At 40.1% G+C, this 17,658-nt stretch overlaps 1 protein-coding gene across 1 annotated transcript in view; it reads left to right on the top strand.

Annotated features, from left to right (window-relative positions):
• The first annotated feature begins 1,151 nt into the window (after positions 1-1,151).
• Positions 1,152-17,658, top strand: part of Iqcm (IQ motif containing M) — a 287,351-nt gene continuing 270,844 nt past the window's right edge. Inside the window, exons 1-3 of the mRNA XM_050123207.1 lie at positions 1,152-1,188; positions 7,336-7,418; positions 9,771-10,035. Of these exons, the coding sequence (XP_049979164.1) occupies positions 1,152-1,188; positions 7,336-7,418; positions 9,771-10,035 (385 nt within the window). The remainder of the gene's footprint in view (positions 1,189-7,335; positions 7,419-9,770; positions 10,036-17,658) is intronic.

Below are 17,658 nucleotides of genomic sequence, written 5' to 3'. Positions count from 1 at the left end.
CCAAAAATAATTATAAAGCATAATGTGAGGGGTTTAAAAGTTATCAGTTTAACATCTCCTTTTTAAAACTTAAATAAAACCAAAAAATAATCAATAATAAATCACTTTCATTTGTACCTTAAATATTTAAATATTTTAGATGAGAATGGAAATAGCAGAAACATTTTAACATGTTATTGCTTGACCATTACTGAACTGACTACAACAACCATCTTATGAAACAGTTAAGCTGAACTTCTCTGGGCCTGGAGCTTCTTAGCCTTTGGCTAAGGAGAGATGAGAGGAGGTGCATGCTGGGGAGACTCCGAGGCTCTCTCACATCAGAAGAGCCAGGCGACCATCTGTTGTCTCCAGTGCCTTCTGAGAATTAATTTAAATATAGATGAAATTTCTGTCTGTAAAATCTTCTGGTTTTTGTATGAGGCAGTAGGGCTCGGGTAGGCGAGGATTTGGCAAAGATCACATGCTTTGGCACTGGAAGGTTCGGGACTAAATTTGAGTTTTCAGGTATCACAGATGATTTGTGTTGAGGGATGCGTTGCCTAATGACTCAAATATTGCTTTCTTCCTACCTCCTGGTTCTGTATAAGCAAACTCAATTTATAAAGAATAGTAGTTCATTTAACTCACAGTTTTAGAGGTGCAAGAGCATGGCGCCAACTTTGTTCCAGCCCCAGTGGGGATGCTCTTGGCTGAACTCCTCACATTTGGGAGAGCATGAGAAAGTAGGCGATCCCACATGTCTCAGAAACAGGAAGCCAAGGGGTTAGAATAGCTCTGCTGCCTCTTCTGATTGCATACTACATTTGACTTAAAGATTTCTCACTCCATCCTCCCAAGTCTTTCACGTGCCCATTGTGACACTATGGGCCATGCTTCCAGCACATGAGCCTTTGGGAATAAATTTTAAAATGTCCAAACCCTCACACAGGTTGTTTGGAACAGGTAAAGTAGGATGTATACAGTCACTCCATAAACTAGAGGGGATGCTGAAAAGTTCTAGATCAGAGTAACAAAATATCAGAGTGTTGGGTATTCATTTTATTTATTCATGGATAAAAGAAATAACTAAAATAAATGTTAATCGTGTCTTTATCACTCATGTAACCACAGAGTTCACCATTCATAGAGGATCAGCCCACCTGCCCATCATGGCAACTGCAGAAGCCATACCTGCAAGAGCAGACGGTGAGTACCCATGGTTACATAAGGCATGTGGAGAGCAAGACACTCTCAACGTTTCGAAGAGCCATTTCCTCGGATTTAATTACACCAAGAACAAGCCATGAGCTAGCATGGCTTACGACAACGTGCTCACCCTCTGTCCACCAGAAAAGGCTCAACACGTCATCCCCTCCTGCTGTGGGCCCTTCCACTGCTAATCAAGTCTGGTGGAAGAAACGAGGAGCGCCATGACTGACAACTGGCCATTTTTACCTGTTTAGAAAGTGACCTTTTCTACATGTGTTCCTTGAAACATTTTGGTTCTTACCTGTTAGAAATATGTTTATTTTAGCCAAAGGTTATTTTTTTTTAAATAAAGCTTAGGAGGACCTTAAGAATGGAAAACCAGAGTTTATGCTGCTCTGACTGAAAGAGGAGGGATTCCCACAATTTATGAAATTAAGGAAGTGCAGATTTAAGTCACTGCTTGAACTGGGATTCATCTCACTGTTATTTCTCAGGAGACATTTGTGTTTTAAAACTTTTCTACAGTGATGCAATATAAAGTTTTAACTCTTTAAAGGAATTTTTTTTCATGGCGAGCTGATTAGTGGTAGTTTATGCTGTTCTGTATTATAGTAATATTTTCTACTAAATGTCACAGAGTTTGTTTATAAATTCTTTATAGAAAAAAAGTAGGCACTATAGTAGCTAGAAACAAGTGCAGTTACTATCATATCTGAGTACATTTAGCAGTGAACAGGATACTTAATGGGGACTTAATGAGTATATATGGAATCAAGTCCCACTGTGCCTAAGGGTTTTACGCATTTTGGTTTGTTTTTACATTTTGGGACTACATCTTACAAATGTAATCCAGGTTGGTCTCAAACTCTTTTGCCTCATCTTTGTGGATGCTGGGATTGCTGGCATGTGCCAACACACATGGCCTGAGAATGCTTTTCTGAGTTCCATGAAATCAGTCACACAGACAGGCAGGGATTTAGTCAGAACTGTACGTGCAAGATCTTCACCCACGTGACCACAAAGTTTTGATTATCTTCTTAGCAAGTCTTTGCAAAGCCTACCTGGAAAATCAAGTCTTTGATTGGGAATGGGTGAAACCTGAATGCAGCAAGCCATGGACTTGAAAAATACATGTTTGCAAGGCCCTGGGGCTGTTTGGATGCATAAGAGGCTTGTTCTGTGTTGCAGTCGAGAGATGGCTCATTCCCTTTCATATTTTCCATGACTAGATTTTCTTCCTGTAGCTCAGCTTGGAGCTTTACTGGAGTAGCTCAGCAGAACAGCAGTGTGAGAAACATCACACCACTAGCATTCAGTCCAATCTGAATGAGACTTTTTAAAGATTAGTGTATGAAATTATTTTATGTGACTCTGAACCTTTGGAATCAGAGGTGTGCATTTATTTTTTTTGGAAATAATATTTGCATTCATATATCAGGTAAGTTCATTGTGGCCATTTCAATCTCTAAAACCTAGTTATTATAAATTATTGTTATTACTTATAAAAATTTGCTACTTATTTTTGGGTTTTTAATAACAGAAAATAAAATATCTCAAAGATAACATTTTTATTGTCTGTGAACATATTAATTCATTATTTTTAGATAACATATATATATATAACTAAGGAGATGATTGAAAATAAATTAGAAGATTATTTGTCTTTTTGTTATTGAAAAACAAGAATTGATTAGTGAAATTAAATATTAGTCATCTTCAGGTTAAATAATAATTTATCCTATTTAGGATGAATACGTAATTAAAGAAAAAATTTCAGTACAATGACAGCAATACAGTTATAACAATTACTTAAGGGAAAAACTTATGTATTAGGTCTTGAAACTAAATGTTCTCAGACAAGATCTAAATCAACTCCCTTAACAGCTTTATAGGACACATTATCCCTGTTTACCAAGAGGAAAACCAAGGCTTGGGAAAATAAAATAGGTTTGTCAGCAAACTAAATTAAAACACAGCAGGACAGCAGCTTCTTCAGTTACTTTGTGTGTGGTGCGTCTGTGTTTACAAATGTGGTGACGTACAGATGTCCTAGTGTAGAAGGACCAGCAGGGACAACTTAGTCATTTCAGTTACTATGTGCACTTAGATATACAAGAACTTCATGCTTACATCCTTACCCTTCTGTATCAGAGGAGCAGGAAGCTTAGACATTGATGGGTAGACCCTTACTATCAGAGTTAAACATTGATGGATAGACCCTTACTATCAGAGTTAAAAATTACTATCAGGGTTGTTTAGTGTTCAAATCTTTTGCCTCACCTATTGAACATATACCTACTCTTGGAGATGATAAGAATGAAGAAATAACTCTAGCACAGCCTTTCCCATTGTATTGAGATCTGAATTCTCTTATGTTGCCATGGGAAACTATCCCTTCAAAACTAAATTCATTTAGAGCAGAAACCAGACTAGCTGACTCGGCACCTTTGGTGATGAGGTCAAGCTTGAAGACAGCATGTATGTGCCGAGGACCTCAGCAGAGCCGCCTCAGGATCCATGGGAAATTGTTGAATCATGGCCTTTGTTGTCTGCTCTGCTGCTTTATCATCAAACATTGGCCTTGTTCCACTGCCGTCTTCCATGGCTTAACCACAGGTCTAACTTGCAGTGGCAGGACTTCAGGGTCCAAATCCTCTTGCTAATCCCAAGAAGGCCTTTAGGGTGCCCAGAGTGCATGAGGGCTTCTCTGCAGTCGAAAGGAGATATGTGGCACTATTGAGCATGGAAAGATCAGGTACACTGAGGTCGACAATAGCACAGCTAGGAAAAAAAATTATATCTTGAGAATTTAACTCCTCAATCAAAAGCTGTCTTTTAGTTACAAGGGGGGGGAGCCAGTGCATTAGGTGACAAGGAAGGTGCATGCAGAATGACAGGCCTAGAATGAGTGTCAACAAAACGTATTCTAGGAGCGTGAGCAGTCTCAGAGGAGTCTATGGTACTCATGGTGGGTGTGTGGCATCAAGGGTGCAGCAGACATGCAGCAAAGAGCAGCAGGTGGTACAGGAGTCCAGAGCCATTGCAGGCCCTCGGCAGAGCCCTCTGTGGCTTTATTAGTCCCCCCAGGGCTCCGCAGCGCAGAGTGAACACTGGATCATCTCTAAAGTGTTGGCTGAAATGAATGCATTATAGTTTATACAAGGTCACATTTTCAGAAAAACCAAGACTTATTGTTTGTCATGTAACTGGCAGATGACAGTTTTTATTATGAAAAATTGTAAGCATATACTGCCTTCTCATTGGTCACAGTTTCTCTGTTCTCTGATACAGATGTGGACCCTCACAATTTGACTTATGAGTAAATTGCTGGGAGCTTTCTTATTTAAATCTCTTGGGGATATGTTTTTATTTCTTGTGTCTGGAAGTAAAATAGTTCACAGGGTAAATATATTTTAATTTTATAAAAATTTCCATACCTCCTGTGTTTATCCCATTTATCCATAACTTTGGGGACTATGGAATTTCAACTACACCAGAAGAAAACAACTGAAGCTGGAAAGGATTGTCATAGAATGAGAAAAAAGACAAACCTCGGAGCCACACTGGGAACATCATCCCAGTTCCATTCCTTCAGGAAGAGAGTGCTCTGCTAGAGACCCCTCAATGTAGAACTTTACCTTAGTTGCAATTTCATGAAACTGACAGCTTTATATTCTGAAGTTTATGTGAGAACAACGCTCTTAGGGCTCTGGATTGGGATATCAGAGATTGGTTGGTCTGCACCAGTGATACACAGTTCTTCAGGAACACACACATGAATCTCAACAAGTATCTTTCATTGAAAAGAGAAAACTGGCACCAACAACGGTCCTTAGATGCACACAGACACCCTGGAATGCATGAGGACTGGGAGTCTGGCTATGACTTAGCAGCGCATCCATATAGAGCAGGGAGAGAGGCAGCGTGGAGAGCAAGGAGCAGGTGGAGTTGTTAAGGATTGCTAGGGACAACTTTTGTGATGTTTATCCCAACAGAACAGCTTTAGTTTCTTCCTTTCCTAACTCAGTACTTTGGAGGGGGACTACTGTCTTGCTATTTTCCTGTATTTCTAAGGTCTCGCTCTGCTCCAGTCCTCAGAACTCGATTATACCAGCTCCTGGAGGCCCATGACTTCACATAGTCAATAGCAACATGATGTTGTGAGCATCCATGAAGGGACAGTTTTGTTTTTGCCCTAACTCTAAACTGCATTGTTGTTAATGTAAAATGTGCATGCCATGAAATGCAGGAATCTTAGGTGTTCATGAGATTTATGATTGTTATTAAAAGCCCGTTATAATTGTGATCGCATGAGCGTCCAGAATAGTGCCATCATCTCGGATGTTTCTCTCATGCCCCCCCCCCACCCCTTAGGGACTTCTCACCCAATATGCCCACCAGAAGATTCACTGTTGTTTCGTTCATACCATAGATGATTCTGTCTATCCTAGAACTTCATATAGGGCAAACTGCGGTATGTTCTATTTGTATGTTACTCGAACTTGGCATGCTGTTTTTAAGACCCACCCCCATGCTGCGCATGTGGATAATTTGGTTCCTTTTTTTTTTGATGGTTAACAGTTTTATCACATGAGTATAAGCCAGTTTATTTCTCCATTCTCTTATTTATACATATGTGAGTCTTTTCCAATGTGGCTTATGAGCGAGTTGCTGTAAGCAATCTTATTCAAATCTCTTATGAACATGTTTTCATTTTCTATAATGCATATTTGGAAGTAAAATTGCTTGATCACATTTTAGTTTTACAAACATCTCCACACCTTTTCCAAGCTGCTTATTCCATTTTGTTTTTGTATTTGTATTTCCACCAGTAACACAGGAGCTTCAGTTTTCCTAGCTCAGGTGGTGTGAAGGAATCTCATGTTTTTATTATGAACAGAGCAAGTTCTCTAAAATTGCTTAAAATTGGATGTAAACAGAGAGGAACCTCTCTGAAGACATACGAAGGAGAAGTGTATGGCGAGCCCACACAGTGGAAAGCGAATTTGTAGAGGTACAACTTAAAATTTAATGAAGTCCAGGTTAAGAGGAGGAAGCTGGGCGGCACTTGTGATAGCAGAATCAGGTAATTCTGAAAGGCGTACTTAAGAATGGACTCTTGGGTGAGGGTATGTGAGGATATGCATGCCAGAGAGTTTGTTTTTAGCTTTGCTTAAAGGAAATTATGAAGCTTAGGAAAGCAGAAATGAAGCCGCGCAGTGGAGGCGCACATCTTAATCCTAGCACTTGGGAGGCAGATGCAGGTGGATCTCTGTGAGTTCGAGGCCAGCCTGCTCTACAGCGCGAGTTTCAGGACTGTTAGGACTGTTACACAGAGAAACCCTGTCTTGCAAAACCAAAGCAAAACAAAAAGCAAACAAAAAAGCAAATAGAAATGAGATAAGCACTATCATTATAAAACTACAGACCACTAGGTATGAACATTTATCCATGTTAGTCCTAGAGCTTTATTGAGGCCTTTTACTTTGTAATTGTTACCTTATCAACAAGGTATAATTTAAATATACTCTGGGAAATATATAATCATATGCATTAGTCAATTAGTCAACAGGGTAAGAGTCAACACTTTTTATGCCCCAAATGCATTTTTAATAATTTTTGCAAGATGATACTCAGGGATTTACTGTATGAAACATGCCCCGGCTATGCTGAAGCAGACATGGGCAGCCCGTTTATACTGGGTTTCATGGTCTGAGTTGATGAAGATGACTGACCAGGTCTCTTCCTCAAGGATCAGGTTCCACCGAGACACGAACTCAGATCGCTGGATTCAGAGTCCAGAGGATTAACCATTACACCACAGGAGTAGGTCACTTATTTCATTATCCCGACCGTTATAAATTGGGTTTTCCTTTTAAATATTAGATATTCTATAAAAGAATCATTATATTCATTTCTTTTTAATCTAATTGTAGACCATGCTTCTATAGAGTCCCACAAAACTCACCACTGCCCTCGACATCTCATTTACTTTCACCACCTTAATTAAGGAAGTATAAGTAATTACTGTAACCAGCGCCTCTGAGGCTGTGCAAATTCCAAGCCTGCCTGAGATCTTGTCTCAGAAATCAAACAAATAAAGTGAAGACTTATTTTTAAAAAGTGGTTATGTTTCTATTTTAGGTCCTGTATTACAAACCACCCAGCAAGACTTTTTGCAAGAAGCAAAATCTCTTATTGCCCAACATTACAAACGAATAAATGAGGTAGTACTTTTCATTATTCAGCGTGTTGTATTAAAAAAATGAATAAGTATTTAATATTGTACTGCTTATCACAAACGGTTATAGGCTCCGAGGAAGGGAAAGACTCCTTCAGTAGCTTTCATAACAATTGATTCAGGTGACACGGAAAAACAAGAATTTTACTTTTGAAAATTATTCATTATGTATGTATTTAGTCTGCACATCTGATACAATTTTTAATGGCATTAACACTTATTTGTATTTATTATTTTAAGTAAATATCCATTTAATACCGTTTAGACAAAACTAAAATGAAAAATTCACAATGTACCTCTTCTGTGGTCTCAGCATGACATGAGTGTGCCTGTCTCCTCCTAGGTCACTTTGCATTAGAGCTTCTCCTCCAGTCCATAGGCCCTGCCGGGAGACTGTCTCTTCTGAATGTTGCATCCCCAGCAACAACTGTTGTGCCTTGCTCAACAAATATGCAGAGTGGCAGACAGCTGTGAGGTGTCGGGAAGGGTGAAAGGGGAAAGGGTGACCAGACAGACAGGGTCACAGTTCTGAGCGAAGGCTTTGCCAAGCCCTGGGGAAGACAAGTACATCTTTAGGCACGCAGGGGAAGGAAGGGATCTTAAGGATGTGTGTCTTTAGGCACGCAGGGGAAGGAAGGGATCTTAAGGATGCGTGTCTTTAGGCACGCAGGGGAAGGAAGGGATCTTAAGGATGTGTGTCTGCTTTTTGCAAATAGAGTTTTAAGCAGAATTTTAACGATGCTTCTTTTATTGGAAATAGGAATGTGCTTTTAGCTATTTTTTTTTTTTTTTGATGAACAGTTTTGCTGAAAATGACCATGGGTAGTTTTAGTTATATAATAAATACTGTTTACAAGTCATGCTAATTTTCTCTAAAAGTTTAAACTATTTTAATTATATTTCCTTTTTAGTAATAGACAAGGCATATATGATGAATAGGTTCAGGGTTAGACATGTACCTTGGAAATCTGACTTGCTTTGAGAATTATATGTAACTTTTACAAGTATTGTATTCCTATTATTTTATCTGGCAAAAGCAATACTTATCACCAAAATCTTATCGACATCTTGAGTTGGTAACAGTTAGAACCAACAACAATTTGAATTTTTGTAACCAGCCATATCTGTCTTTAGAGCAGATATTGTATGAACAATCACATTTCGGAGATTGGGAACTGTTTTAGTTTTCCACTGCGTATGTTGGTCAAAATTAAGAAACAAGTGATTAAACACATCTGAAAAATTATATACTGTTATCAATATGGTTTTCATGGCAGAATACTGTTGTGTGAGACTGCTCGTTTGTTTCCCAGACACCCAGACTCCTAAAATAATCAGAAACTATGTTATTTGCAATACTGTTTGGCCAATAGCTTAAGCATATTTTTAGCTAGCTTTTATATCCTAAACTAACCCATCTCCATCAATCCATGCATCATCACGAGGTCATGGCCTACAGGCAAAATTTGGGCAGACTCCAGTGGAGGCATCTGTCTCCAGCAGTTTCTATGTGGCTTCTTATTGACTCTCCTTCTTTCTCCAAGAATTCAATTTAGTTTTCCCACATAGCTATATTCTGTTAAGCCACTGTCCGAAACAGCTTCTTTATTAACCCATGGCAATAAAGCATATTCACAGCATACAGAGGGGAATCCCACATCAGCACAACTCCATATATGTTGAGTGATTTTCAGTTTAGCAGAGACAGGTTTAGGAATTTTATTGGCAATTAAGAGTTCTCAGAGGTGGCTAAAATTAATTAAATGTGAAAATTATTTTAAAATAGATTCTATTCTGAGCCTGTATTTTTTATTTTTGACATTATAATTTAATTATAACATTATCTCCTCCCTTTCCTCCCTTGAAACTCCTCCTTTCTTGTGCTCTTCCCTGCTCCTCTTCAAATTCATGACCTCTCTTTTCTTTCCTTTCTCCCTTTCCTCTTCTTCTTTGTGCATATACGCATATATGCACCTGCAGATATATTCCTAAATATAACCTGTTCCGTCTGCATAATGCTGCTTACATGAATGTTTTCAGGACTGACCATTTGTGTGTCTGCATTTTAAAATATCTGTTTTGAGGGGAAGTTACTAGTTTACAATTCACTTTTCTTTTGAAGCAGACAGGAACACTCACAGATGGGAATGGCTCTAGAGGGGGAGCTTAGCTGGTCACTGTCATGTGTACTGCAGTAAACGTCTTCTACAGCAAGACACTTGGAAAAGGCAGTTAGTGAAGACATGATTTTATCTTGACAAAATTTACTCACAAAATTTACTATGTAATTATATTAAGTAAAGAATATTGAATTTTGTTTTTTTTGTTTTATTTACAGAATAAGTCTCAAGGTACTTCTATAAACGTTTTTAAAAATAAACACCAAAACCCAAAAACTGGCAAGTTTATCCCCTTTGAGATTAAGAAAAGTGAAATCCTCAATGTCGTTAAAGAACATCGGATGGTACTCAGAAGCATTAGCTATCCCAAGGACGCTTCCAAATGTGCACCTTTAACTGAGGACTCGCAGCAAATTTCCTTCACGGAGCCACAGGTTTTGAATATAAAAGAGAAGTACCAGCCTGTAGATCTTTTCAAGATTGGTAAGCTTTGATCAAGAAAATCAAGGACTAACACATGGAACTTTTTACTGTTTGTGAGCTTGAAACGAGATTTCGTGGTTCAGATAATACCTAGAACTTTATATTTTAGCAGTGAAAGCTAGAGGTTAATTAGTGGAGCTTCCAACCTTTGGTCCACCAGAAACTGTTACAGAAGCATCCTAATGGGGAAAGAAACCTTGAGAACCAGACCTGGCTTATGTGTTTTCTATCTGCAGATTTTTTTTTTCTAGTACAGATTGTTCAAGAATATCTATTTCCCTGGTACTGAGCAGCTTGTTTTCTGTTGAGAGGGATGGCTATGGCAGGTAGCCTCTATCTAAGCTCCTAAACAGAATTCCCAGGCTGTAGAGTTTTCTGTAAGGAAAACATTAGTAAACATTTATTCTCTATTAGAGCCATCCTAAAGTGGAAGGCTTGGTTTCTTTTAGGCAAAGTTGATACTGTTTTATTCATAGTAACAGCTTAAATGAATGACCTCATAGCACACTTCTAGCTACAGTAATGGAAGCTTCCTGTTAACTCTGGTATTTCTAAAATATTGACTAAGTCATTTATCTGTTTGTAGTTTTCTCATTCAACAAATATTGTCTTTTCTTATTCACTGCATGACAATTGCTGGACTAGAGATAAAAGCAAGTGTTATGAAAACATTAAGGAGTGAAAAAGACCAGAATGAAAAATTATCAGCAGAGATCTCACTAGAAATAGGTGTTAAGATGTTTCTTTAGTCGTAGGTTGGGAATAGAGAGAAGCTACATTGAAGAGTAGGAGCAAAATAAATTGATCCCTAGGAGGGTGAAAGATCATGATATATGTTAGGAAGTGAGGTTGGGAGGAGAGATGGGTAGATTGAGGCACCCAAGCAGTGTAGGATTTGAACCTATGCTTCATAAAAGCATCTCATGATTCTAAGGTCATGTTGAGGCATAACCAGATATTTCTTTAAAAAATGAAACTGGAAACAAAGAGCCAATGGAAAATATTACAGCAGAGATGCATTAGGAGACTAACCAAGAATTAGCCCCAGTACGAGACCTATGCTAGGGCAATGAAGTGAAATGTGTGATAATGGTGCACCTGAGTGTATTCTTGGGATATTAATCCTCTCTGATTTGCCTTGATAAAGTGGTCTTTAGTAGTTGAGAGCAGAGGAAACCATACAAACAACAATGAAAACAAACAAACCCTGTATAGCATACTCCATTATTGAATTTTCTTTGATAACTAGTGTATCAAAATCTCAGAAAAACATTATAGTAATCCATTTATTGTTTTTATTCTCAATTCAGCTGACTAAAAACACCCCCATTTTAGTTACTTTTTTATTGCTGTGGCAAACTACCATGACCAAGTCAACTTGTAGAAGAAAGCATTTAATTGAGTTTGTGGTTTCAGAAGCTTTTAGTCCATAAGCACATATCATATTGGAGATCACAGCAGCAGGCAGATAGGAATGTCATTGGAACAGTAGCTGAGAGCTTGTAATTTGATCCATAAACATGGGGTAGAAGGAGCAAGAGATGTTGGAAATGGTGCTGGGCTCTTGAAATCTAAAGCTCACTTCCGGTGACATGACTAGTCCAGTAGGGCCACACCTCCTAATCTTTCCTAAACAGTTCCACCAATGGGGGACCAAATATTCAACCTTATGAGCTTATGGAGCCATCATTCTCTTTCAAACCACCACTCCTCACCTTCTTTCTCATATATTGTGCCTGTCAGTCCTTGAAACTATTGTTTCTTTAAATATATGTCAGTAAATTCAGATCAGAGGACTGTAAGATGAATAAACGGGTTTCTTAAATTAACAGAATAGAGTGGAGACATGAAGATATTGAAGTTTTTAATCTAGAAAACTGAGCAGATATCACTGAGTTGAGAAAATGATTCAGAGTATTCTGTAATCAGTTTCTGTTGCTACAGAATACCTGAGTTGTGTGTGTGTGTGTTTGTATATGTATGTATTTCACACAGTTATGGAAGCTTCACAAACAGAAATATTAATGTTTAATCAAGGCCTTAGCACTGCTTCCTAGGTAGTAATTTGTATGCTGCATAATTTGGAAGGAATAAAAGCTATGTCCTCACATGGTATGGGACTTTTGAGGAGTGGCAAAGTCTTAAGAACTTCATCCTCTACCATTTGAACTTGAGAGCTATGATTTTGGAGGGATACAAACATTCAAACCATTTTAGGGCAATTTAGATAATAGGAGGTGGGGAAAGATATGAAGGAAGCTTAAAGTATTGCAATTTTAGATCTATCAAATAGACATTCATATTGAGGTAGCCATTATGAAGTTGGGAAAAGAAATATGGAAATTAAGAGAGCAGTAGATGAAGACTGAATATTAAAATCTCTCTCAATGTGAATCATTAAGGTTTTGAAATTGTGTGATTCATGCATTTGTTCAGAAACATCCATTTATTTATCACTTAAGGGATAAGGAGACAAAAGCTATACTAGTTACAGTCTAGAAGTTCATACTTGATGCATGTAATTTATATGCTCTTTGCTGAAGTAGGGTATATAAAACATAAGAATATAGTATGGATGATACTATAAATAGAAGGAAGCTCTGCTGCTTTAAAATCATAGGAGAAATCACATCAGATCAGGCAGTCAGGCATGTATTCCCTAGAACTTTAAAGTGGTAAATTTTGAAAAATAGATGTTTGTTAATATAAGAAAGAAGGAATACCCTGTCTGGTCAGTGGGCTTCATGTGTACCTGGTGATGCTAGATGCCATGAGAATGAACGTGCATCTTCAAGGAAACCGGAATCTGATTGCCAGGCCTCCTTAGCCTTATTCCCCCGGGAAAGGTGAGTGCGCTATCTGCCCATTCTGCAGCCTCACGATGCAGGACAATCATGGGCCATAGGGAGTCAAGTCAAAGCAGAAACTCAGTTGATTACTGTGAGTGTCAGCTTACACTTACATAGGTTAAGTGACCTCGTACCTCCAGCCAATGAGAGACGGCCAAGCCCTCCCTTTGGCTGGAGGACATCTAGCTAGATTTCGCTGTCTCTCATCCCCACGTGGTAGCTTTGAGAGTATCCTTCAAACTTGGGCCAGGCTTTTCTCTGTTCTACAGGCCTCAAAGTATAAGCCCTGAGATAATTTTGGGTCAACACCTCCCTTTTTGTTTTATATCCCACCCTTACCCCAGCCACCAGGCCAGAATAGCCCACTGGGAAGAGGGTACAGGTCAGGGCCACCCCTATCTGGAGTTTTGGCCTGAATACCTTCAAATTAAGAGTTCATCTGTGGGGTGAGATGTATTGAACCAATCATAATATACTCGAAGGGCCGTGAGTTGTAACTTTTGCATCTGTTTTTGCAAAGCTTGTTTCAGCCTTTGGAGAATGTATGGGTCAAAAAAGACAAATCAATACACAAATAGCCATTGGCCCAATTAGGGAAGAGATGAGTGTGGTAAGCTATGGGGACCAATTAAACCAGGTCTTGTAGGGGGTCCTTGAATTAAATGAATCAATATCTTTTCTTAACTCATCTAGGATTCTTGTAACTATCCTGGAATGGTCTGCATAAAAGCATTCTTCCCCAAGTGCCCTGCAAATTCCTCCTTGTTTCATAAACAGCAAGTCCAAGCCTCTCCTATTTTGTAAGGTTACCATTGCTAAGGAATCCAAAGACTTTTGTAAATAACATAATGCAATCTCTGTCATTTCTAAGGTCGCTGTCAATCGTGACTGAATTATTCCCATTTCTTGTTGAAAAATCACCAGGAATGAGGTGCCCAGGGCTGTCCTGGCCACCCCTAGTCCCATCAATGTGTTGATGGCTCGGGGCCGTTAGGGGCTCTCTCTTATACCTTGGAGCCAGGAATTCTTCTTGCATGTGGTAAAGCACATGAGGGAAAATTAATGTAAGCAGGCAAGTGTCATTAATGCTGAATGACCAATGGGTCAGACAGGTAGGGAGTCTCTTGGCAGATCCAAAAATACCCATGATCTTTGTGCACCCTCCATGAAGTTATAGACCCATTAGTCACATGGAAAGGGAGGTTAAAAAGAGGGTGTCTGGTGTACAAGGCACAAGTTCCGTTCGACATCTGCCAAAGGGGGGATAATAAGTCCCAACATTTCCCCCATTTCAGGGTTTTACTATCTACAAATATAAGCTTTATCTAGTATTTCATAAGAACCATTTACCCCAAAGGCTTCAAACTAGGGGGGTTAGTGGTTGTAAGCAAAGCCAACAGGCCTCAGTGGCTTCAGGGTGGGTAAGGTTTAAAGCCATAAAGGCCATTTAATGGTCTCCATTAAATAATCTCTAGGTAGCTTTGTGAAGGATATCTTAGGGGTAGATGGTAGAGGGTGGTGGTATGTAAAGTTGAGGTATATACAGGAAATGTCCCCCATGGGCATTAGCTTAAAGTAAACCCCAGCATCCAAGGAGGGTCCTCAGGAAGTATCTCCATTAGAAGCATGAGTATAAGGCCATGATTATATCCCTTTTGGTATAGCCTTAATCCCCACTTCTTCCCAGATAATAAGGATAGGTCCCTTTTCTTCCCCTGATCTGTAAACCTTAATATCAGAGGGTTACATCTAAATCAAGTGCATCTTTCATATAGGGGGTTCTGGGATGGGGTACCTGAAACACCCTGGAGATCATTATATCTCCATGTTGTTTTATCCAGTGTCCAGACCCAGTCTGCTCACATCCCCAGAAAGAACAATAGTAATCAGGAGTCTGCCCTTCCACATTTTCTAATAGTGGGGGCAGTCCGGTTGCTTCCTGGGCATACATAAAAAGGTGTCTGCAGGAGGGCTGTCTCCAAGGACATGAGTACACCCAAGCTCATTAGGGTAAGATGCCTGGGGTAGGGTGCACCTCTGAGAGCCTCTACTTTCAGGTCTCCATTTGATCCCTGGAAACCAGTCTTCCATGTCCCAGCTCCTTTGCAACAAATTGCAGAGGTCAAACATCAAGTCAGGCCACCACATCAGAGTGTCGTCATCTGAGAAATCTGGTTTAGGATCCCTCAAGTGCCAGAGCTCGACAAGATCCACATCACCCTCTTCTTGGTGGGGGCTTGTTGCATGGACTTTGATCCCTGTGAGAAGAGTTAACATGATTACCGCCGGGGGAGCCATCTGAAATAGATAAACAGGCAACACTTTCCTCAAGAGTCAGTCTCCCTTGGGCAGTGGTGATTTTTCTTTTCTTGTGTTTGAATTTAAGGGTTGTGTACCATAATCTTTTTCTTTCTTTATTGGTCATCTTGGTCTTCCCCATTGTCCTGAGGGGAGGTGAGGAATTTTAAGTTATGAGTGGGTTGTCATATAGGCGTTTCCCCTCTGTGTGGAAAACATATTTGTATCCTCAGCCTTGTGTCAACAAAGGATCTGGGTCCCTCCATTGGTTAGTGAGAGGATCCTTCCACCTAACCCCAATGTTTCTGGAATCTATTTTGTTGATCTGATTTTTGAAAATTTAAAATATTGATAGTTAATAATGCCTTTTGCAATTGTAGATGGGGGGAGACTTTTCCCCCTTTTTGTTTTATAAGAACCTCTTTGACATATTGGTGATGTTTTTCGACAATCGCTTGACCCTGAGGATTGTATGGAATCCCGGTGGTATGGGATATATTCCATCTCTGGAAGAATTCTTTTAATGTTTTGCTTATAAAACAAGGGCCATTGTCAATCTTGACCTGTTGAGTAGTCTCAATGCGGCAAAACATTGTAAGAACTGGCTTTTGGCATGGGTTGCCTTTTCCCCTTAGTGGGCAGTAGCCCAGCATGCATTAGTGTAGCTGGAGGAGTGGGGCTCATTGGGGTTTCTGTCTGCCTGGTTCCCACAGCCATTTAGCCCCAAAGAAGATCACACAGAGATCTCCATAAGTTATAAAAACTGATTGGCCCATTAGCTCAGGCTACTTATTAGCTCTTGTAGTTTATATTAATCCATTGTTCTTATCTATGTTAGCCACATGGCTCTGTTGTAAATGGAGTGGCGGGCCACTTCCCACCACCGGCTCCTGGCCCCCTGGCTAGCTTAACCCCCATTCTTCCTGTCATCTGTGGAAACAGTGAGTGCTTGGGTCAGAGACCTCAAAGAAAAGACTAAGGGGACTCTCCAGTGCAGTTCTTGACTTCCCAAACTGGGTGTCCAGGGTCTCCAGAAATCCTTCCAGGGTGAGGCTCAATTGAGACCAATGTCTGGCCGGCATTCTAAATCATTAATTTTGAATGAAATTATTAATTTAGAGGGATCTTTCCCATAATGTCGGAGGGACACATCCCTGATTTTTATGATCATATCAGCTATTTGACTGACTAGAGAGTACACTCTGGGAGTGCCCCCCAGGTGGTGTGTATCCACTCTAGTGGTTGTGACTGTGGAACTATGGCAGCCAGCATTTTCCCCTAATGATATCCAGCCTTGAATTGGAATGTTAGGATTATATCTCACCAAAGAAGCCTGATGGAGCATGTTGATGAATTCAGTGAGTGCCTGATGGCCCTTGTGGGGCAAGGAAATGATCTCATAAGGTTGCCCCCCTTTTAGGAGATCATATAACACATCTAGTCTCCCAGTCTCTACAGGCAACCAGGGCCTTACCCAGTTCATTTCTCCCAGTATCTTTTGTAACCCCGATAAAGTGAGAGGCTGAGGCGGAATTAATTGGGGTCCATTCACCTTGACTTGAGTGAGTGTTAATTGGGATACCAATATATGTATTGGAGGTACCTTTTGTATTTAGTTTGGGGCTATTTTAAAGCCATGTTGTTAGAGGATATCAACAATAGTGGTTACCCAGGGAGCTAGCCCAGATTCCTCCAAAGGCCCAATGATTAGATCATCAATATAAACATATAGGAAGGTAATATCTTTGTCAAAATAAGGACAGAGGATACTATACAAATATTGTTGGCAAAAAGGTCAGACTATTGGCCATCCCCTGTGGGAGAATAGTCCATTCATATCTTTCGTCAGGTTGAAAGGAGTTAACTGTAGGAATGGAAAAGGCAAACTTCACAATCTTCCTCACTGGGGCTCAGATAAAAAAATAGAAAACCCATTTGCAAATCAACCTTTAAACTAGATGGAAGGGGATTGCTTGGGACCCCTTGTGGCAGCAAGGGCGGGGAGATGGAGGGGCTCCCTTCCGCACCTGGGTCTAATTGCTCTGTTGTGGGCAATCCTTCTTAAAATGCCCCAGTTGGCCGCATCGGAAACATTTCCCAGGTGTTTGCTTTTGCTGTTCAGCTGCCAGGGCTTGAGTAATAGAAGAGGCTGGAGTTTGGATCTGGGCCTGAAGGGCCGCCACGAGAATCTGGTTGGTATGTGACTGGGTCCCGACATTCTGCGGTGCCACAACCCATTGACTCATGGACCCTTCCCTAAGACCAGTATATGCCATCCTAGAATCTTGGTTCATATCTTCCCAGACTAGGAGTTTAGTAATTTGGTCTCGAAGCCCAATGGGGGGCAATTTCCTCTTAAGGCTGGTCTGCACATGGGCAATGAAGTCTGGAAGTGGCTCCCACAGTTTTTTCATTGAACCAGCTATAGGTGATTCAGTGGGTCCCTCCTCTAGCTTGGCCCAGGCCTCCAGGTCTG

This window comes from Alexandromys fortis, unplaced genomic scaffold, assembly GCF_014885135.2.
Source record: "Alexandromys fortis isolate MF-2015 unplaced genomic scaffold, M_Fortis_MF-2015_v1.1 scaffold_185, whole genome shotgun sequence".
In the NCBI taxonomy this organism is placed as follows: domain Eukaryota; kingdom Metazoa; phylum Chordata; class Mammalia; order Rodentia; family Cricetidae; genus Alexandromys; species Alexandromys fortis.
This window is presented reverse-complemented; position numbering and strand designations above follow the sequence as displayed.